Here is a 16,455-nt window from a genome sequence, read left to right on the forward strand (position 1 = left end):
AAAATTGTCTCTCATGTCAAATACAACAAAAAAAATTCCTAGCCCATAAACATTTTAATAAACTTAGTTGCCTAAACTAATAGGCACTTCAGATTTGAAATTCCTACCCTACCTACAACTCTTTGATTCTGCTCATGTATAATTACACCTATTTTCTAGCATTTTTTCTCACCATTCATCGTCTGAAAGGATCATATGTTAAAACTAAAGTAGAATTGATTATGCCAATAGTGAAATGAATGTTAACTTAAAGTGTTGAAACCATGAGAACTACTTGAGAAGAAAGACTTTACGACAGATGATAAACATAAGAAAGATGCAAAACAAAAGTGAAAACAACAAATACACAACAATACCAAACAAAAATATTGATTACGAAGTTCATCCCTGATGGACTACGTCTTCGGTCTGCTTTCAAGATGGGCGACTGCTTTATTAGGATTGAATTCGAGGAGGTTGATTATAGAGAAAATTGATGAAAATTAATGTTTGTGCAGGCACTTCTGGTCACTGTCATACGAAAGCTCTCTGAACTAGCTTTCTAACGCCTGTCACGGTTCCCAATTCTGACTCCTGATACTCCCATTACACTGAAAACAAAACAACTTATATCCTCTAGAATCTGCATACAAAAATCAAAAATCACTCTCCCCCTTCTTTATAAGTAAAAGGATGAATTTATAGGCTCAGTAGGTTCATTTGAACTACTTTTGACTAAACTTGGCATGAATGGATTCTAATTTTGGTCACAAAGGCTTAGTCTAGTTATGATTTTCTACCTAGGGATAACATGCATGGTCTTTGAATTAATTTTAGAACAAACTATAACTAAAAAACCCAAATTGGACTTTGGATTAATGCTGAACTGCTGGTGGTCAGATAAAAGAGCGGAGGAGTTAAACTATTAGCATGTGAACAGTTAGGTTCTAACCATTGTCAGACACCTGGTGGCTATCCTTAACAACGCGGTAATCACGCTGCCAATATGGCATGTCCTCCGCCCGATGGTTTTGTTCCTTGTATGGTTTTAGTTACTGTGGTTACTACCCTTGTTATTCACATGTCACAACCCGACACGATTACAACTGTTAGCTGTTGCGGTCTAAACTAAAAACTCCGCCCAGTTAACGACAACCCTTTTCTTGCTCACATGTGCTCGTGCAACCTGGTGGTTACTCCTAGCGGTAATGTAAACTTCGACTGCTACTCCACCGTTCACATGACTACAGTCCCCGCGGTCTTCTCCCTGTGTGGTTTCACTATGGTTAGGACTGTGGGTTGTAATTATAATGTTTTTGAAATGTGTTACATAGGTTGAGAGGGTTATATCATAGAGTTTATGTATTTTAATGCATTTTTGAACAATGGGTTTAGGTTTGTAGTTTTAGGTGTCAATAGGTTTTTAATACAATGTTTGGAATAAAAGTTTTTCATGACTTGGAACATCAAGTTACCAAAACTCTTTTACAACAAATTGTCACTATGTGATCAAACCCAACAACCACATCACTGAACCAAATGTTACTGACGACGACTGAATGACACCCATGAACTGCATGATGACAATGAACTGAACCTGTGCAACTGATCTGACGAGATCGTCCTGGATCAATCCTCTCCACTTGAAAGCTTTTGGACCACAAAAGTTTGATTTTAAGCAGATATCAGGTGAGGGTACAATTCCCTCACTTTTCCGATTTCCATCCACCTTGCCTTGCTCGGATTCATGCCCTTGAGTCTTACTCGAAGATATTCAACATCTCCATGCCTCGAAGATTGAATCTTCCTGTCCAAGTTGATATCTTCCTGAAACTCATTCATATACTCAGGTGCCAAATCATCAATAGTCGGAATTTGTGTATCTTCCTTGGGATCCATGATCATTAGAGGTTCATACAATTTCATATTTTCCACATTTACAACTAAGTAAATTCACATGTAAGGAGGTAAATTCAATCAAAATGCATTATTTCTAATCTTTTCCATAATCTTGAAAGGGCCATACCTAATAGGTTTCAATTTCTTACCTTCTCCTTTCAACCTATCTTTATTGATGTACAACAATCCCTGATCACCGACATGAAAATGATGATCGACTCGATGCTTGTCATGGCATTTTTTATACTTGGCCTGACTCTTCTCTAATTGATCCTGCATTGCTGCATGTATCTATTGTATTCGTTGAATGAACTTAACTTCTTTGTTTGCATCATCATGTTCACCCACTTTATCCTCTTCACCAAACATGAGATCCATCGGTGACTTTGGTAGATACCCAAAACATGTTTGGAATGGCGATCAATTAGTTGATGAACGTAAGGCTTGGTTGTAAGCATGTTGAACATAAGATAATATTCGTCCCAAAACTTAGGATGTTTACTGCAATAACCTCGGAGAATATGTATGACTATTTTGTTCACCAATTTAGTTTGTCTGTCAGTTTGTGGATGAAAAGTTGTGCTCTTCTTTAGCTTTGTGTCTATGGGTTCCCATAAAGTGGACCAAAATTCTCTTACAAAATGAGTGTCTTGATTAGAAATAATGGAAGTTGGTAACCCAAAATGAACCCATACCTGATTGAAGAACATCTTTGCAGTCTATTCAACTGTCACTCGCTTTTTGCATGGAACAAGAATACACATCTTGTCGAATCTGTCAACCACAACATACAGGTAATCATGCCCTCTCCTAGACATAGGAAGTCCTCCAACAAAATCCATGGAAATACTGTCCCATGGTCGCAAAGGAACTGGAAGTGGCATGTATAAACCAATCTTTCGATTGCTTGGTTTGCTGGTCGAACACATCACACATCCTTTAATGTATTTAGCAACAATTTCATACATATGAGGCCAGTAACAATACCTTTGAACTTGTGCCATTGTTTTGCTTACTCCAAAATGTCCTGAAATGCGAGAAGAATGTGCTTCCCGAACAACATGCGCTCTTTCTGTCTGTGGTATGCATAACTTACCCAAATGATATAACAACCTGTCATGAACATGATAATTGATTTCTTCCACCTGAGCACCATGAGTTAGTGATTCATAAATATCTTTGAAATCATCATCCGTACTATATTTTTCTATATAACTTTCATGCTTTAAAGAACTACTATGCAGCACTAATGAAACATTCAAAGATGGTCTAGACAACATATCAGCGACTTTTTTTGTGACACCTTTCTTGTACTTAATTACTAAGTGAAATTTCTGAAGAAATCCCATCCATCTGTAATGACGAGATTGTTGCAACTTAGTTTGAGACTGAAGGTACTGAAGCAACTAATGATCTTTGTGAATCACTTTTTCCTTACCCATTAAATAATGTTTCCACTTCTTAACACTTTAAACCAAAGCAAATAGTTCTTTATCATATGTCAGATAATTCATTACTGCCTTAGAAAAAGTTTATGAATGAAAACAAATTGGTTTCCCTTTTTGAAGTAAGACTGCACCCATTGCATAACCACTAGCATCTATTTCAATTTCAACTAGCTATTGAATATCTGGTAAAGTTAAGATTGGTGTTGTGACTATTTTCTGCTTAAGTGTATCAAAAGCTTTTTTTTGTTTACCTCCCCACTAAAAGGGAACTTTAGAACTTGTTAAAGCATGTAACGGTGAAGCAATCAAAGAAAACTAAGTAATAAATTTTCTCCAATATTGAATTGCACCTAAAAAACTTCTAACTTCAGTCACATTCTGTGGTCTTGGCCACTTAACAATCACATCGATTTTAGCTGGGTCTATTTTTAAACTTCCACCTCCAACTATGTAACCAAGATAATTTAGTGAAGTTTTCCCAAACTCACATTTGGAAAGTTTAAGGTACAACTTTTCTCTGTGCAATACTTTGAAAACATGCTTAACATGGTTTAAATGCTCTTCTATACTAGAACTAGAAATCAGAATGCATCTAAGTAGATTATGACAAATTTATCAGTGTATGGGTGGAAAACATCGTTCATAACTCGCATGAAAGTTGCTGGTGCATTACACAAACCAAAAGGAATTACCAACCATTCAAATAGTCCCTATCTACTTTTGAATGCAATCTTCCAGATGTCATTTTCTGCTATGCGGATTTGATGATACCCACTTCTTAAATCTAACTTAGTGAAATAGACAACATTTTTCAGTTGATCAACTAAATCATCTATCCTAGGAAGAGGATACCTGTTTTTTATTGTTATCTGTTTAAGGCCTTGAAGTCGACACACATTCTCCATGTCTTGTCTTTCTTAGGAACCAAAATTATGGGTGAGCCACATGGAGATGAACTAGGTCGAATAAAACCTTTTTCAACCAATTCTTGTATTTGTTTCTTTATTTCTTCATTCTCTATAACTGATAGGTGATACATTCTGATATTAGGAATATGGGAATCTAACATTAATTGTATTTCATGTTGTATTTCGCTTCTAGCAGGAATATTTTTAGTTCCTTTAATAGATTTTGAAAAGAATCTACCACTTTAACCAATCTATCTTTGAACTGAGATTCACAGCTTGAAAAAACATCATATCGATCCTTATGTTGTTCTTTTACAACCATAAGTACATATTTCTTACTTGAACTTATTAATCTCTTCATCTGATTAACTAAAACTAAATCCAAGTGTGTTTTAAGTTTATGTGCCCTGACAATAAATTCAATCCCATCTTTCTTAAGATGATATTTATGCTCTTTCCTATAAAACACTACATCACGATCATAGAGATAAGGACTTCCTAGCACTACTCCACATATATCTGCTGGAATCACATCTAAATCCACTTCATCAATGTAGTTATTTGTTATGGAAAATTTTAACCAACACTACTTTGTGACATTAATTTGAGTCTTTTTATTTAGCTAACCTAGAGGGTATGGTCTTGGATGATTATGTGTCTCCAAACATAATTTCTTTACTAAATATTCAGATATTAAATTTGCCTGTGATCCACTGTCAAATAATGTATCTATCTTTGTGTGCTTAGAAGTTATCCTTATGTGAAATATTTCAACACTTTTATCCTCATTTAGATGATTTTGGTTTGAAGAAGGTATAGAAGTGTTATAACTTGAACTAGTATCAAAAGTTGTACCTGTTGAAACCATTGAAGTTATTTTACCTTCATCACCTGAGTCGGAGCCCAAATCTTATTGGATTGTTGTATTGGCCTTCTTTTCACCTTTCTTCTTCTATAACTTCTTTGGTCTGAGTTCTAGGTGAAGTTTCCAACATTTAGACTCATCATGTCTGATCCTTTGGCAATGAGTACAAGTAGGTCTTTCACCTTCCTTCTGAGTTGTCGTTGATCTCTTTCCCTTCAGATTTCCCTTCTTCTTGCTGTCTTTGGAATCCTTGATTTCAAATTGCCTAGATGGTTTATGTGAAAACTTGAATGGTCTGCCACCTGATTCAACATGTATGGCTTGAACACACACTTCATCAAAATCATCAGGATTAAACATCAATAATGTATGCTGTAAATATGAATGTAAACTGTCAATGTATTTTAATAAAGTTTCACATGTATCCAATGAAATACCAAGTGCCAATGCTTTATTTCTGAATTCCTGAGGAAACTCCTGAACACTCTGCTATTTACCTTGCCTCAAATGCTACCAATCAATAAAAACTTGTTGCATGTATCCTAAAGGATAGAATTGTTTCCTAAGGGCTTTTAAAAACTTAGACCATGAAGAGACGACTTTTCCTTTTCACTTTACATCTATATGGGTTTTACTTTCCCACCAGATTAAAGTTTTTCCCCCCATTCTAAGTATAGCTAACTGAATTTTCGTTTTATTATCAGAAATGTTCTGAATATGACAATACACTTCTAACTACTTAATCCAGTTACCTAGCCTTTTAGGATTCATTTCGCCATCATAAATAGGTAACTCAATTTTTACATCAAGTTTCGAAAGAGATGTTTTCTTAGGTTTCTTTTCCATTTCATATTTTGCACTAGAGGAAGAAGAAGAAGAAGATGATGATGGAGATGATGGAGGTGAAGGAGGTTTATCAACCTCGCCTTTACCTTTGTCCTTCTTCGATGTCTTTGAAGAAGAAACTGCATCTCTCGCCTTCTTATCCTTGTATAGTTCTCTCAACATTTGCTGCATAGTCAAGAATGCTTGCTGAAATTGTTCATCGCTCATCTTAGTTTCTAGATTTTCACCTACATCAGATCCTGTCATGGTCGACTTATGAACGAATCTTCGCTTTCCAATTTCTGGGTCAATATGCTTGAGGATTCCCTCTCCACATTGCGACTTTGACCTAGTTAACATTCACTAACAAATTCTACAAATCCAACCTACTTTGAGACCAAATTATATGATCTAAAATGATCATATGTTAAAACTGAGGTAGAATTGATTGCCAACAGTGAAATGAATGTTAACTTAAAGTGTTGAAACTGTGAGAACTGCTTGAGAAGAAAGACTTTACGACAGATGATAAACACAAGCAAGATGAAAAACAAAAGTGAAAATAGAAAATACACAACAATACTAGACATCAATATTGATTACGGAGTTCGTCCCTAACGGAATATGTCTTCGGGACTGCTTTCAAGATGGGCGACCGCTTTATTAGGATTGAATCTGAGGAGGTATATTACACAAAAAATTGAACAAACTGAATGTGCAAGTAGGCACTTTTGGTCACTTTCATAAGAAATCTCTCTGAACCAGCTTTCCAATGCCTGTCATGGTTCCCAATTCTGACTCCCGATACTCTTGTTACACTGAAATCAAAACAGCTTATATCCTCTAGAATCTACATACAAAACTCAAAAATCACTCTCCCCCTTCTTCATCAGTAAAAGGATGAATTTATAGGCTTAGTAGGTTCATTCGAACTCCTTTTGACTAAACTTGGCATGAATGGCTTCTAATTTTGGTCACAATGGCTCGGTCTAGTTATGATTTGCCACCTAGGGATAACATGCATGGTCTTTGAATTAAGTTTAGAACAAACTGTAACTAAAAAACCCAAATCGAACTTTGGATTAGCGCTGAATTGCTGGCAGTCAGATAAAAGCACGGAGGAGTTAAACTATTAGCATGTGAACAGTTAGGGTCTAACCACTGTCAGACACCTGGTGGCTATCCTTAACGACGCAGTAATCATACTGATCACATGGCAGGTCCTCCGCTCGGCGGTTTCGTTCCCTGCACGATTTTAGTTACTGCATTTACCGTCGTCACTATTCACATGTCACAACCTGACATGATTACAACTGTTAGTTGTTGCGGTCTAAATTGCGAACTCTGCCCGGTTAACGATAACCCTTTTCCTGCTCACATGTGCTCATGCAACCTGGCGGTAATGTAAACTCTGACTGCTACTCCACAGCTCACATGACTACAGTCCTAGCGGTCTTCTCTCCATGTAGTTTCATTGCGGTTAGGACTATGGGTTGTAATTATAATGTTTTTGCAATGTGTTACATAGGTCGAGAGGGTTATAACATAGAGTTTATGTATTTTAATGCATTTTTGAATAATGGGTTTAGGTTTGTAGTTTTAGGTGTCAATAGGTTTTTAATACAATGTTTTGAATACAAGTTTTTCATGACTTGGAACATCTAGTTACCAAAACCATTTTACAACAAATTGTCACTATGTGACATGAAACCCAATGATCACATCACTGAACCACATGTTACTGACGATATCCTCCTAAATCAATTCAAGAGGCAGCTATAAATTTATGGTACCTTTCCTTTGCTCAACAATTTTACAAAAAAGTAAAAAATCTTTTGTTAAAATTGTAAAAAGAAATGAGAGAGATGTGAAAACCATACAAATTTAATAATTTAATAAATAATCTTGTTTTGAAATTCCAACCCTCATGATCCTTACATGAATAGACACAAACACAACTATGGCAGCATAATCCATAGTAGTCGTTACATGATCCTTACATGAATAGACACAAACACAACTACGGCAGAAGAATCCATAGTAGTCATTACATGAATAAACATAAAGACTACTCTTTTGATAGCTCTTCCACGAGATCTGCAATTAACCGTATAATCCCACTCCTCTGTCGGCAAACAGTACATTGAATTATCTAATGCATGGATAGATTCAGTTTGCCATCTTTCGCCTCTGTTTGTTTGTGTGTAGTTTACAGTCGCTTAATGCCTTTTTAAATAACATTTGTTCCTCGGCCCCTTTCAGTCTCTTCGTATAACAAGGGTAGATTAATTGGCTTGTATTTAGGTTTTACTAGATTTTATATTTGAACTTTAAGAAATGGCTTGAGTTTCTGGATTGATCACACTATTTTGTATTGATTATTTTTGTTATTAAGTTGGAGGTATTATATGTTGTTAAAAAATTTAAAGGGTTTGGATATGTTGTTTAATTTTTTTAAAAGGGTTTCAGATTTTCCATAGATTTGTAGCTTGGTATAATTTGATTAGTTAATTAAGAATATTTATTATTTTTGAATCATAAAATAATAGATTTATTATTTGTTGGTATTTTTTATTTGGGCTTTTAGATTAAACCATGATGTGTACAATCTATATGTATGTATTATTATGGTTTATGATGTGTATTAAATCTTGATGTGCATCGTCTACGTGTATGTATTATTATGGTTTATGCATGTATATAAACCAACTACTCTGTAAAGAAGTATTATTTGGTCAAGATATTAAGGAGCACGGAGTATAGAGTAGTGAATGCAAAATCCATGACATGAGAGGGCTAGTTTAATAGGCAAATGCAAAGGCAAAGATCAAAGCTAATGTAAATCAAAAATTAGATTAAAATGTTGGTGGTAATGAAGCTGGATGAGGAGAGCATCTGGTTTGAAGGTGAGAGGATACCATATTAAAAATGTTTAAATAAGGGACCATTAGCCTTAGAAAAGTATGGTTTTTTTGGCGCTATTTTGATTAAATTTGACAGAAAATATAGGTTACATCTCTCAAGTTTAAGAATTCTAGGTGCTCCATTGGTTTGTGAGGGTGTTGGATCTATTTTCACCATTAAGAAAATGATTCAAACACTCCCAGGTTTTTTTTTTTTTTTTTTGAAGAAAATGAAAATGATCGTTCACAAAATTGTCACGTACTTAGACAAGTCCCATTTAAATCTCACGACAAAAAAATAATTAATTTCTAGACTACATGTAAATGAGCATTTGATTGTGAGAGTTGGTTAGGCATGCATACCCCTATTGCTAAAGTCTAAATGTAGACCTAGCTAGTAGGGGAAGAGAAATATGATGGTTTTTTAAGTTGGATCCAAAGAATTTCCTCACTAAAGTTTAAAGGGGGATTGTTAAGTAAATTTAACTTGGAGAAAGAGTCAACCTTGTTAGATTAACAATGGTGGTTTCAAGAACTTCATATTGGTGGTCCATTTTGTGGAATTACACTGGTGGATTCCACGTAGTAAATTTTTTTAAAATACTTAGGGATTCTCCATTGTAATATGCTAGAAATAAACATAAGACTCACTTAAACATCTAAGAGTGTTGAGTGTTACTCAATTTAATTTCAGCTTAGTTGAATTTTCGCTTATTAAAGTTTTCGAAATTAAATTATAGTATATATAATTTATATGTATGTTATTTTATACTTATTTTTCTCTTAACATTAATTTCATTATTAATAAGATAATATAAAAAATAAAATAAAAATCATAAAGAAAAAATAAAACTTTCTTAACTCTTTATTTATATAATATTTATTTTTATTATTAACTATATAATATTTATTTTTATTATTAACTAAATTACAATTATTTTTCTCTATAGTTTTATAGGTATATTAAAGACTTTGTTAGTTGTTTTTTTCAACCATATTTTTAAAAGCCAATTAATTATATAAATTAAAATTATAATTGTCTTAATTATTTTTAAAAAACTATTTTTTAATAACATATTATTTTTATTAAAAATTAAAAATAAAAAATTTCCATATATTAATATTCAAAATTAATATTTAAAAATTGTAATCTCAAATATATATATATATATATCTCTATATATAATTATTCAATTATAATTGCTGACAAATTTTCTTTTAAATTTTAAAAAGGAGTTTTCTTTTTAATTTTTAATAAAAAATAAGCTATAACCTCATATAAAGAAAACTAGAGTTAAAAACTTTGCATAAAATTATAATTTGATTATTGGTTTTACCACGTTAAAATCCGTTGACAAGAAAATATTCTCTCGTTTGGATAAAAGGTCCTATATTTTTTTTAGATAAAAAGTCCTACATTTTAGCCATTTATTTTTCTTATAAATAATACAAAGTAAATATATAAATGCAAAATAAGTGATTGCTAAATAAATATTTAAAGATTATTTAAATCTTTATCCACATTATAATATTAGGCGATAGGAACTGACTAGTAAGGTTAATATAAAGAATAATTTATACCTTATCTTCACTAAACCATAGATAAACCATACTTTCAATGCCTTCTGAACAATCTATGACTTCAAACTGAACCTCAAGATTTTCCATCGGTACACAAGTGTCCGTATGAAGATGTAAACCACTGCAATGTGAATAAACTTCCTTGTAAAATTCAGTGTCGGTAATACCAAAACCATATTTATTATCAGTACAGTAAGGCAAATTCTGAAAATCATCTTGAAAAAAGCTATCCTCGTATGAATAAACCCACATATCTATATTCTCTGGTGTGGATCATCCTCGTTGTTGTCCATGGAACGTGCAATTCCTCTGTATCGTCTCGCACAGATCACATATGCAATAAAGTCAAGTGCTGTAAGGAATGCCAATAAGAAACAGAAACGATTCATATGGCCCCTGTTAAGGTCTTCCGGGATCCACCCGGGCTTATTCTTCCTCCTAGTGATATCCATTACAATGGTGACGATCAAGCTGCTCACATAGTTTCCCATGGCGATGGATGTCATCCACAGGGCACTGCCGAAGCTTCGAAGTCCTTCAGGAGCCTGGCCATTGAAAAACTCCAGCTGCCCAACATACATAAATGCCTCAGACGCACCAATGAGGGCATATTGAGGAGTTTGCCAGAAAATTCCCAGAGTGTTTTGGCCATGGGATTTGTCCACAATTCTCAGACGGTACACTTCAACCACACCAGCTGAAACCATGGAAAACACAGCCAGTATCAACCCAACACCCATCCTATGAAACTCGTTGAAACCATTAGGGTTCCCTGTAAATTTGATTGCACAGGGCACTAGAACCTTCATGTATGTTACTATACAAGCTGCGATGCAGAGAATGGTAAATATTGACATCCCTGCAGGTGGAATATGAAAACCACTTATATTAGTTCTCATTGCAGCACCTTGTTCTACAAACAAAGAGGACATTTGGGTGAACACAGCTGAGTAAATAATTGTGCATAGCCAAATGGGTAGCATACGCAAGATGCACTTCACTTCCTCCACTTGAGAGACACTGCAGAGCCTCCATGGATTGTGAGGTGCATCTGAAATTTTGTCATCCTCTGTTAACGTTGCTGCCTTGTCAAGAAACCTGTAAACCCAATAAATGAACTTTTCAATAGTAAATAAATAAACTTTTAAATAGTAAAGAAATAATTTTTATACAAATAATTGAAGATTTATGTGGTGAGAATTTTGAGAATGAGTATTCCAAATATTAAGTACAGTAGATAAATGTCTTTCAGAATAATCATATTATTAGGATTTGGTCGATCTTTGGAACTAACCAATGTGGTTCATCATACAAGGTGAAAGAAATCTTATAATCTTCAGGATTAAATAGTAAGGATGCATCATTGCCTAAGGTTAATAGTAGAAATCTTATAATCTTCAGGAATAAATAGTAAGGATGCATCATTGTGCAAGGTTAATTGTTGAAAACTAGCCGTTGGAGATTAGTCAAACAAGAAATAGACCTGTTTTTAGAATGGTTCAACGGATGACAAATAAGCATAAACACAGGAACTAATGATGCATCCCTACACCTTTTGAGAAAAGTAAGATCAGATTTCTACAAGTGGCTAAAAAGAAATCTGATCTTAAGTTTCTCAAAAGGTGTAGGGATGCATCATTAGTTCCTATGTGTGCGAGTATTTCTCATCAGTTGAACCATTCCAAAAGCAGGTCTATTTCTTGTTTGACTAATCTCCAATGGCTAGTTTCCAACGACTAGTTTTCAATGGTTAACCTTGGGTAATAGTGCATCCTTACTATTTATTCTTGAAGATTATACAATTTATTTCACCTTTATCATGAAGATGAACCACATTGGTTGGTTAAATGTCAACCAAATCTTAATGATAAATCCTAATAATGTGATTATTTTGAAAAAATATAAATCACAAAAGCCTCAAATGTAACATTAACTACAATAATAAATTTTATGTCCAAGTTTCAAGTCTACAACAAAATCTGTAACAAAATTTATCATCAAATCCCTTCCCTTGAAATGACTACTATGATTAACATTCCAAATACTCATTCTCAATTTTTATATATTCCTAAACACTTAAAAAATCAAACCAAACAGGGAAATTCAGTAGTAATCAAGAACCTGAACTCTTCACTGTGCAATATATTCTTGCTGCCCCCCATTGCTGACTCCTTGCTTGGCAACTCATAAAGCTGGTCGCCCTGTGATGGAGCCCTCACATTCCATTTCCTGATTGCTGCACCAAAAACTTGAGCAAAACGAGGTATGGGATTACCCCCGGGCCTAAAATGTCTGTAACAAGGTGTTCCTGCTAGACATATAATGAGAGCTAATGCTGCTGACCCAGTGGCCATCCAGAAACCTAAAAGCCAATTGCCAGTGTCTTCAAAGTAGGCAAGTATTGTGTTTGGGAAGAGACAACCGAGATCAAGAGCCAAGTAGAACCAACTGAAGTAGGCTACCTTGGAAAGCCCTTCAATAGAATCTTGTTCATCAAATTGATCTGCTCCAAATGTTATGATACTGGGCTGGTAGCCACCATATCCCAGAGCTATAGTATAAAGCGATATATAAAACAACACAATTTTGGGAAACGAGGGTTTTTCACACATTAAATTCACATCTCCACATCCAGCTGGTTTCAGTAAAAACAGATGTGTTGATAAGGACAGAAGCACTAAACCCTGCCCAAAAATAGATAGACTTCGTAGAGTTAGTATTCCCATGTAAAAATTTACATCACAAAGATAGTGATTTAATTGAAAATTACCTAATAATCCTCTGGGCAAATTTATGAAAAAAATTACATAATTTCTCTAAGTAGTTAATAGACAAATTAGACTCACAAATTACTATTTAAGTTATATTTCTTTTAATAATAAAAATTATTTCAAAATTGTTTTTAACAAAATATATAATATTTTACATTTAAATAATAATATACTTTTTTTTTTTTTCTATATTCAAGTTTTGTGATGCATAATGAATTAAGCAAAGTCTTTTGGTAGAAATCATATAAGAAAAATTTTTCGTTTCAAACCAACAAGTGTAGTTCATCATAAAGATCAGATATGAACCACACTAGTATAATTTCTCTTATATAATTTCTACCCAAAAACTTTGCTTAATATAAATATATTTTTAACAAAATATATAATACTTTATATTTAAATAATAATATGAATATATTAATATTAATAAAGAATAATTTGTTTTATTAAAAATTTTATTTATATTATTAATAAAATATATGATACTTTATATTTATATTTCAATAACAATATGAATATATTTATATTAATAAATAATACTTTGTTTTATTAAAAGTTTCATATTTTCGTTTTATATTTATTATAATTATAATTTTTTTTTGAATGTAAATTAATTTAGTTACAGGAAAATATAAATATAACATTTTTAAAGTATATAAACTTTCATTATTGATTTAAGAAATTTAATAAAAATATTTAGAATAAAATATAAAATATTTTATATTTAAAAGATAATAAACCAAATTTCTCATAAATTGAAATCAATATATTAATTTATATTATTAAGTGTTTAATAAAATAATTTTTATTTTTATTTTTATAATTAATATTTTAAACTAAATTATTATTATTTATTATAAAATTATTTTATTAATAAATTTCAATATATTTATTTTTATTTTAAAAAATTATAAGATTAAAAAATAACATTTAAAAAAGATATATTAACCTATTTCATCCGATATATTAACCTATTTCATCTTATTAAAAATTAAGTAAAATATAATAAGTCTCCTTTAAACAATGATGCAAGAAATGCCACCGTAGCCAATACAATTCACAAATTTTCTACATAATGTTATAAAGTATATAAGATAAATAATGTCATAATGTTTAAGTCTTTGTGTCATTTATTATAGAGTAACTGAAAAGCCCCTTTTTCAAATGGTGTTTCAATTATTTGATAATATTTTTGTGGAAATGTTTTGGTTTGTAATCTAAAACATGCACACTGGTCATGAAACACTGGTCATGAAATAAATAATTATGAGAGATATAGATCAACTCTAAAATGTCAAATTTATAATGTAAGCAAAAGAAAGTAGTGTTTTAGTTAGTCCAGAAAGAAAGCCTTACATTTATGCTACAGTAATGTCTGCTACTGTTTAAAGAAAGCCTTACATTTATGCTACAGTAATGTCTGCTACTGTTTAAGACAAACTGGAGATATTTTTGCAGCATGTTGAAAAATAAGTGAATTGCTGAAATTTTTCATTTTTACTATGGGACTTCATGCTAAAGATACTTTTGCTGTGAGTTGGAAAATAAGTGAATTGCTGAATCCCTTGATACTACAGCAACCTCTTCTTATAGAACTCCATACTAAATTGCAGAAGTTATGAACCTCTTCTCATGGGACTTCATACCAAATTGAAGAATTTATGTTTAAATTACAGTTCTAATGCATCTTATATATGATTTAGTTCTATCTTTTGTATGGAAAAATATGTAATTTAATTTTACCTTATAACATTGATATAGAGTTTTTTTGTTTTTTTGGGATAACTTTGATTTACTTTCATGGACTAGCAAGCCTAAGAACAAAAGGAAACTTACCACTAAAAAAATGACCTGGAACACAACGCTGGTTTTGTACCGACCCCAATAGGAATCACTGAGGAACGCCCCAACCAGAGAGAAGAGATAAAGAGTCCCAACCCACTTGCTTACATCGTTTGCAGCTGGTGCATTACTTTCCCGAAGAACTCTAGTCAAGAATAGGACAAGATTTACCAATACCCCATACAGTGCAAAAATAGCCAGCACTTGGTTTACTGTAATTCATGGGCATGTGCAAAATAAACAAATGATATCAGTTTTATGCTTTGAATATCAGTGTCCAATATGTTTACATGACATTGTTGGGAGGATTCAAAATATATACCTAGTATCAAAATTGCAGCCTTCCAGCCGCCGCTTTTGCACTTGATAGCTGGTCTGCCAAACCTGTCAACTGTCCCATCTCTGGTATGTACCTCTGGTTTTTCCCTCTCTCCATTTGCTGCTTTTTGGCCTTCATCAAGATATACTTCAAGCTCTTTTTCCTGATAAGATTGTACATAGGTTAATAGCTTATAGTGACATAATATATGGGAGGATTTATATAGGGTAAAGGGTTTTTATATTGACGATATAAAAGATGGAAGTTAAAGTTAATGAAAAAAATATAAAAAGTATAAAATATGTTAATGAAAAAATAGATACCTACAATATGTAGTGAAAATAAGGTTTTTTAAATTGAGAAGGTATATTTGGTTCATATTGACGAGGTTAAATAATATGAATATTAAAGATATTTTCCAATATGTAATCAAATTAAAAATATAGTTTAATATACTATGAATCATATCTTAAAAACTCATAAGTCAAGACCGTATAATTACTATACCATTGAAATTTTAATATAGTTACTTTTCACCCTTCATTGCTTCATAAAACTCAAGAAATCATGTATAGTATAATATTACCCAGTGCCAAACATGTAAATAATTCTACAGCCAGACTCTAATCCTTTAGTCCTTCAGCATTAACAGCACTTTTCATATAAATTATAAGTTCTGGAAATTGATCACATCACCTCCTTTGTTACAGCAAGATGATCCATGGAATTGTGATTGTCCTGTCCTTGCATTTTCATCCCTTGGGAAGTGTGGTCTCTGTCCATGTAAAAACCTTGTCATTATATACATCGAAACGTAGTAAAAAATGCTAAATACTAAAATTTAAAAAACCAATGCATAGATTGTACTCAGAATCTTGGAGATCTTGCCGAGTTCTTCAATTGCAGTATCTATGAGAATTAACAGGTAGCAGCTCCCACGATACACAGAGTGCTCCCTCTACAACTTACAGGGTATCACTAACTAAAGTAAAGCTCAAAAGGACGTGGGCCTATGAACTTTGCGCACAGCAACCCATAGTTATAATGCAAAGATTCCTCTTGTCACTTCAACTTTATGAATGATACAACTTCGGGGCATACACAGACACAAACAG

The 16,455-nt window shown here is 32.8% G+C and overlaps 1 protein-coding gene across 2 annotated transcripts; it reads right to left on the bottom strand.

Moving 5' to 3' along the window:
- Positions 1–10,513: 10,513 nt before the first annotated feature.
- Positions 10,514–16,147, bottom strand: LOC149151454 (protein NRT1/ PTR FAMILY 7.3-like). Of its 2 annotated transcripts, XM_089438905.1 has the most exons (6): positions 16,037–16,147; positions 15,344–15,503; positions 15,016–15,233; positions 12,530–13,092; positions 11,394–11,506; positions 10,514–11,267 (listed from the first exon to the last, which is right to left on the bottom strand). In XM_089438905.1, the coding sequence occupies exons 1-6, from the start codon at positions 16,121–16,123 to the stop codon at positions 10,663–10,665; spliced, it is 1,746 nt and encodes a 581-aa protein (XP_089295031.1). In that variant the 5' UTR covers positions 16,124–16,147; the 3' UTR covers positions 10,514–10,662. The 2 variants fall into 2 exon arrangements, with proteins under 2 accessions (XP_089295031.1, XP_089295030.1); XM_089438904.1 differs by having other exon boundaries at positions 10,514–11,506.
- Positions 16,148–16,455: the final 308 nt, after the last annotated feature.

This window comes from Pinus tabuliformis, chromosome 9 (genome assembly GCF_031772625.1).
Source record: "Pinus tabuliformis cultivar Carrire ecotype Pingquan chromosome 9, CPIR1, whole genome shotgun sequence".
Classification (NCBI taxonomy): Eukaryota; Viridiplantae; Streptophyta; class Pinopsida; order Pinales; family Pinaceae; genus Pinus; species Pinus tabuliformis.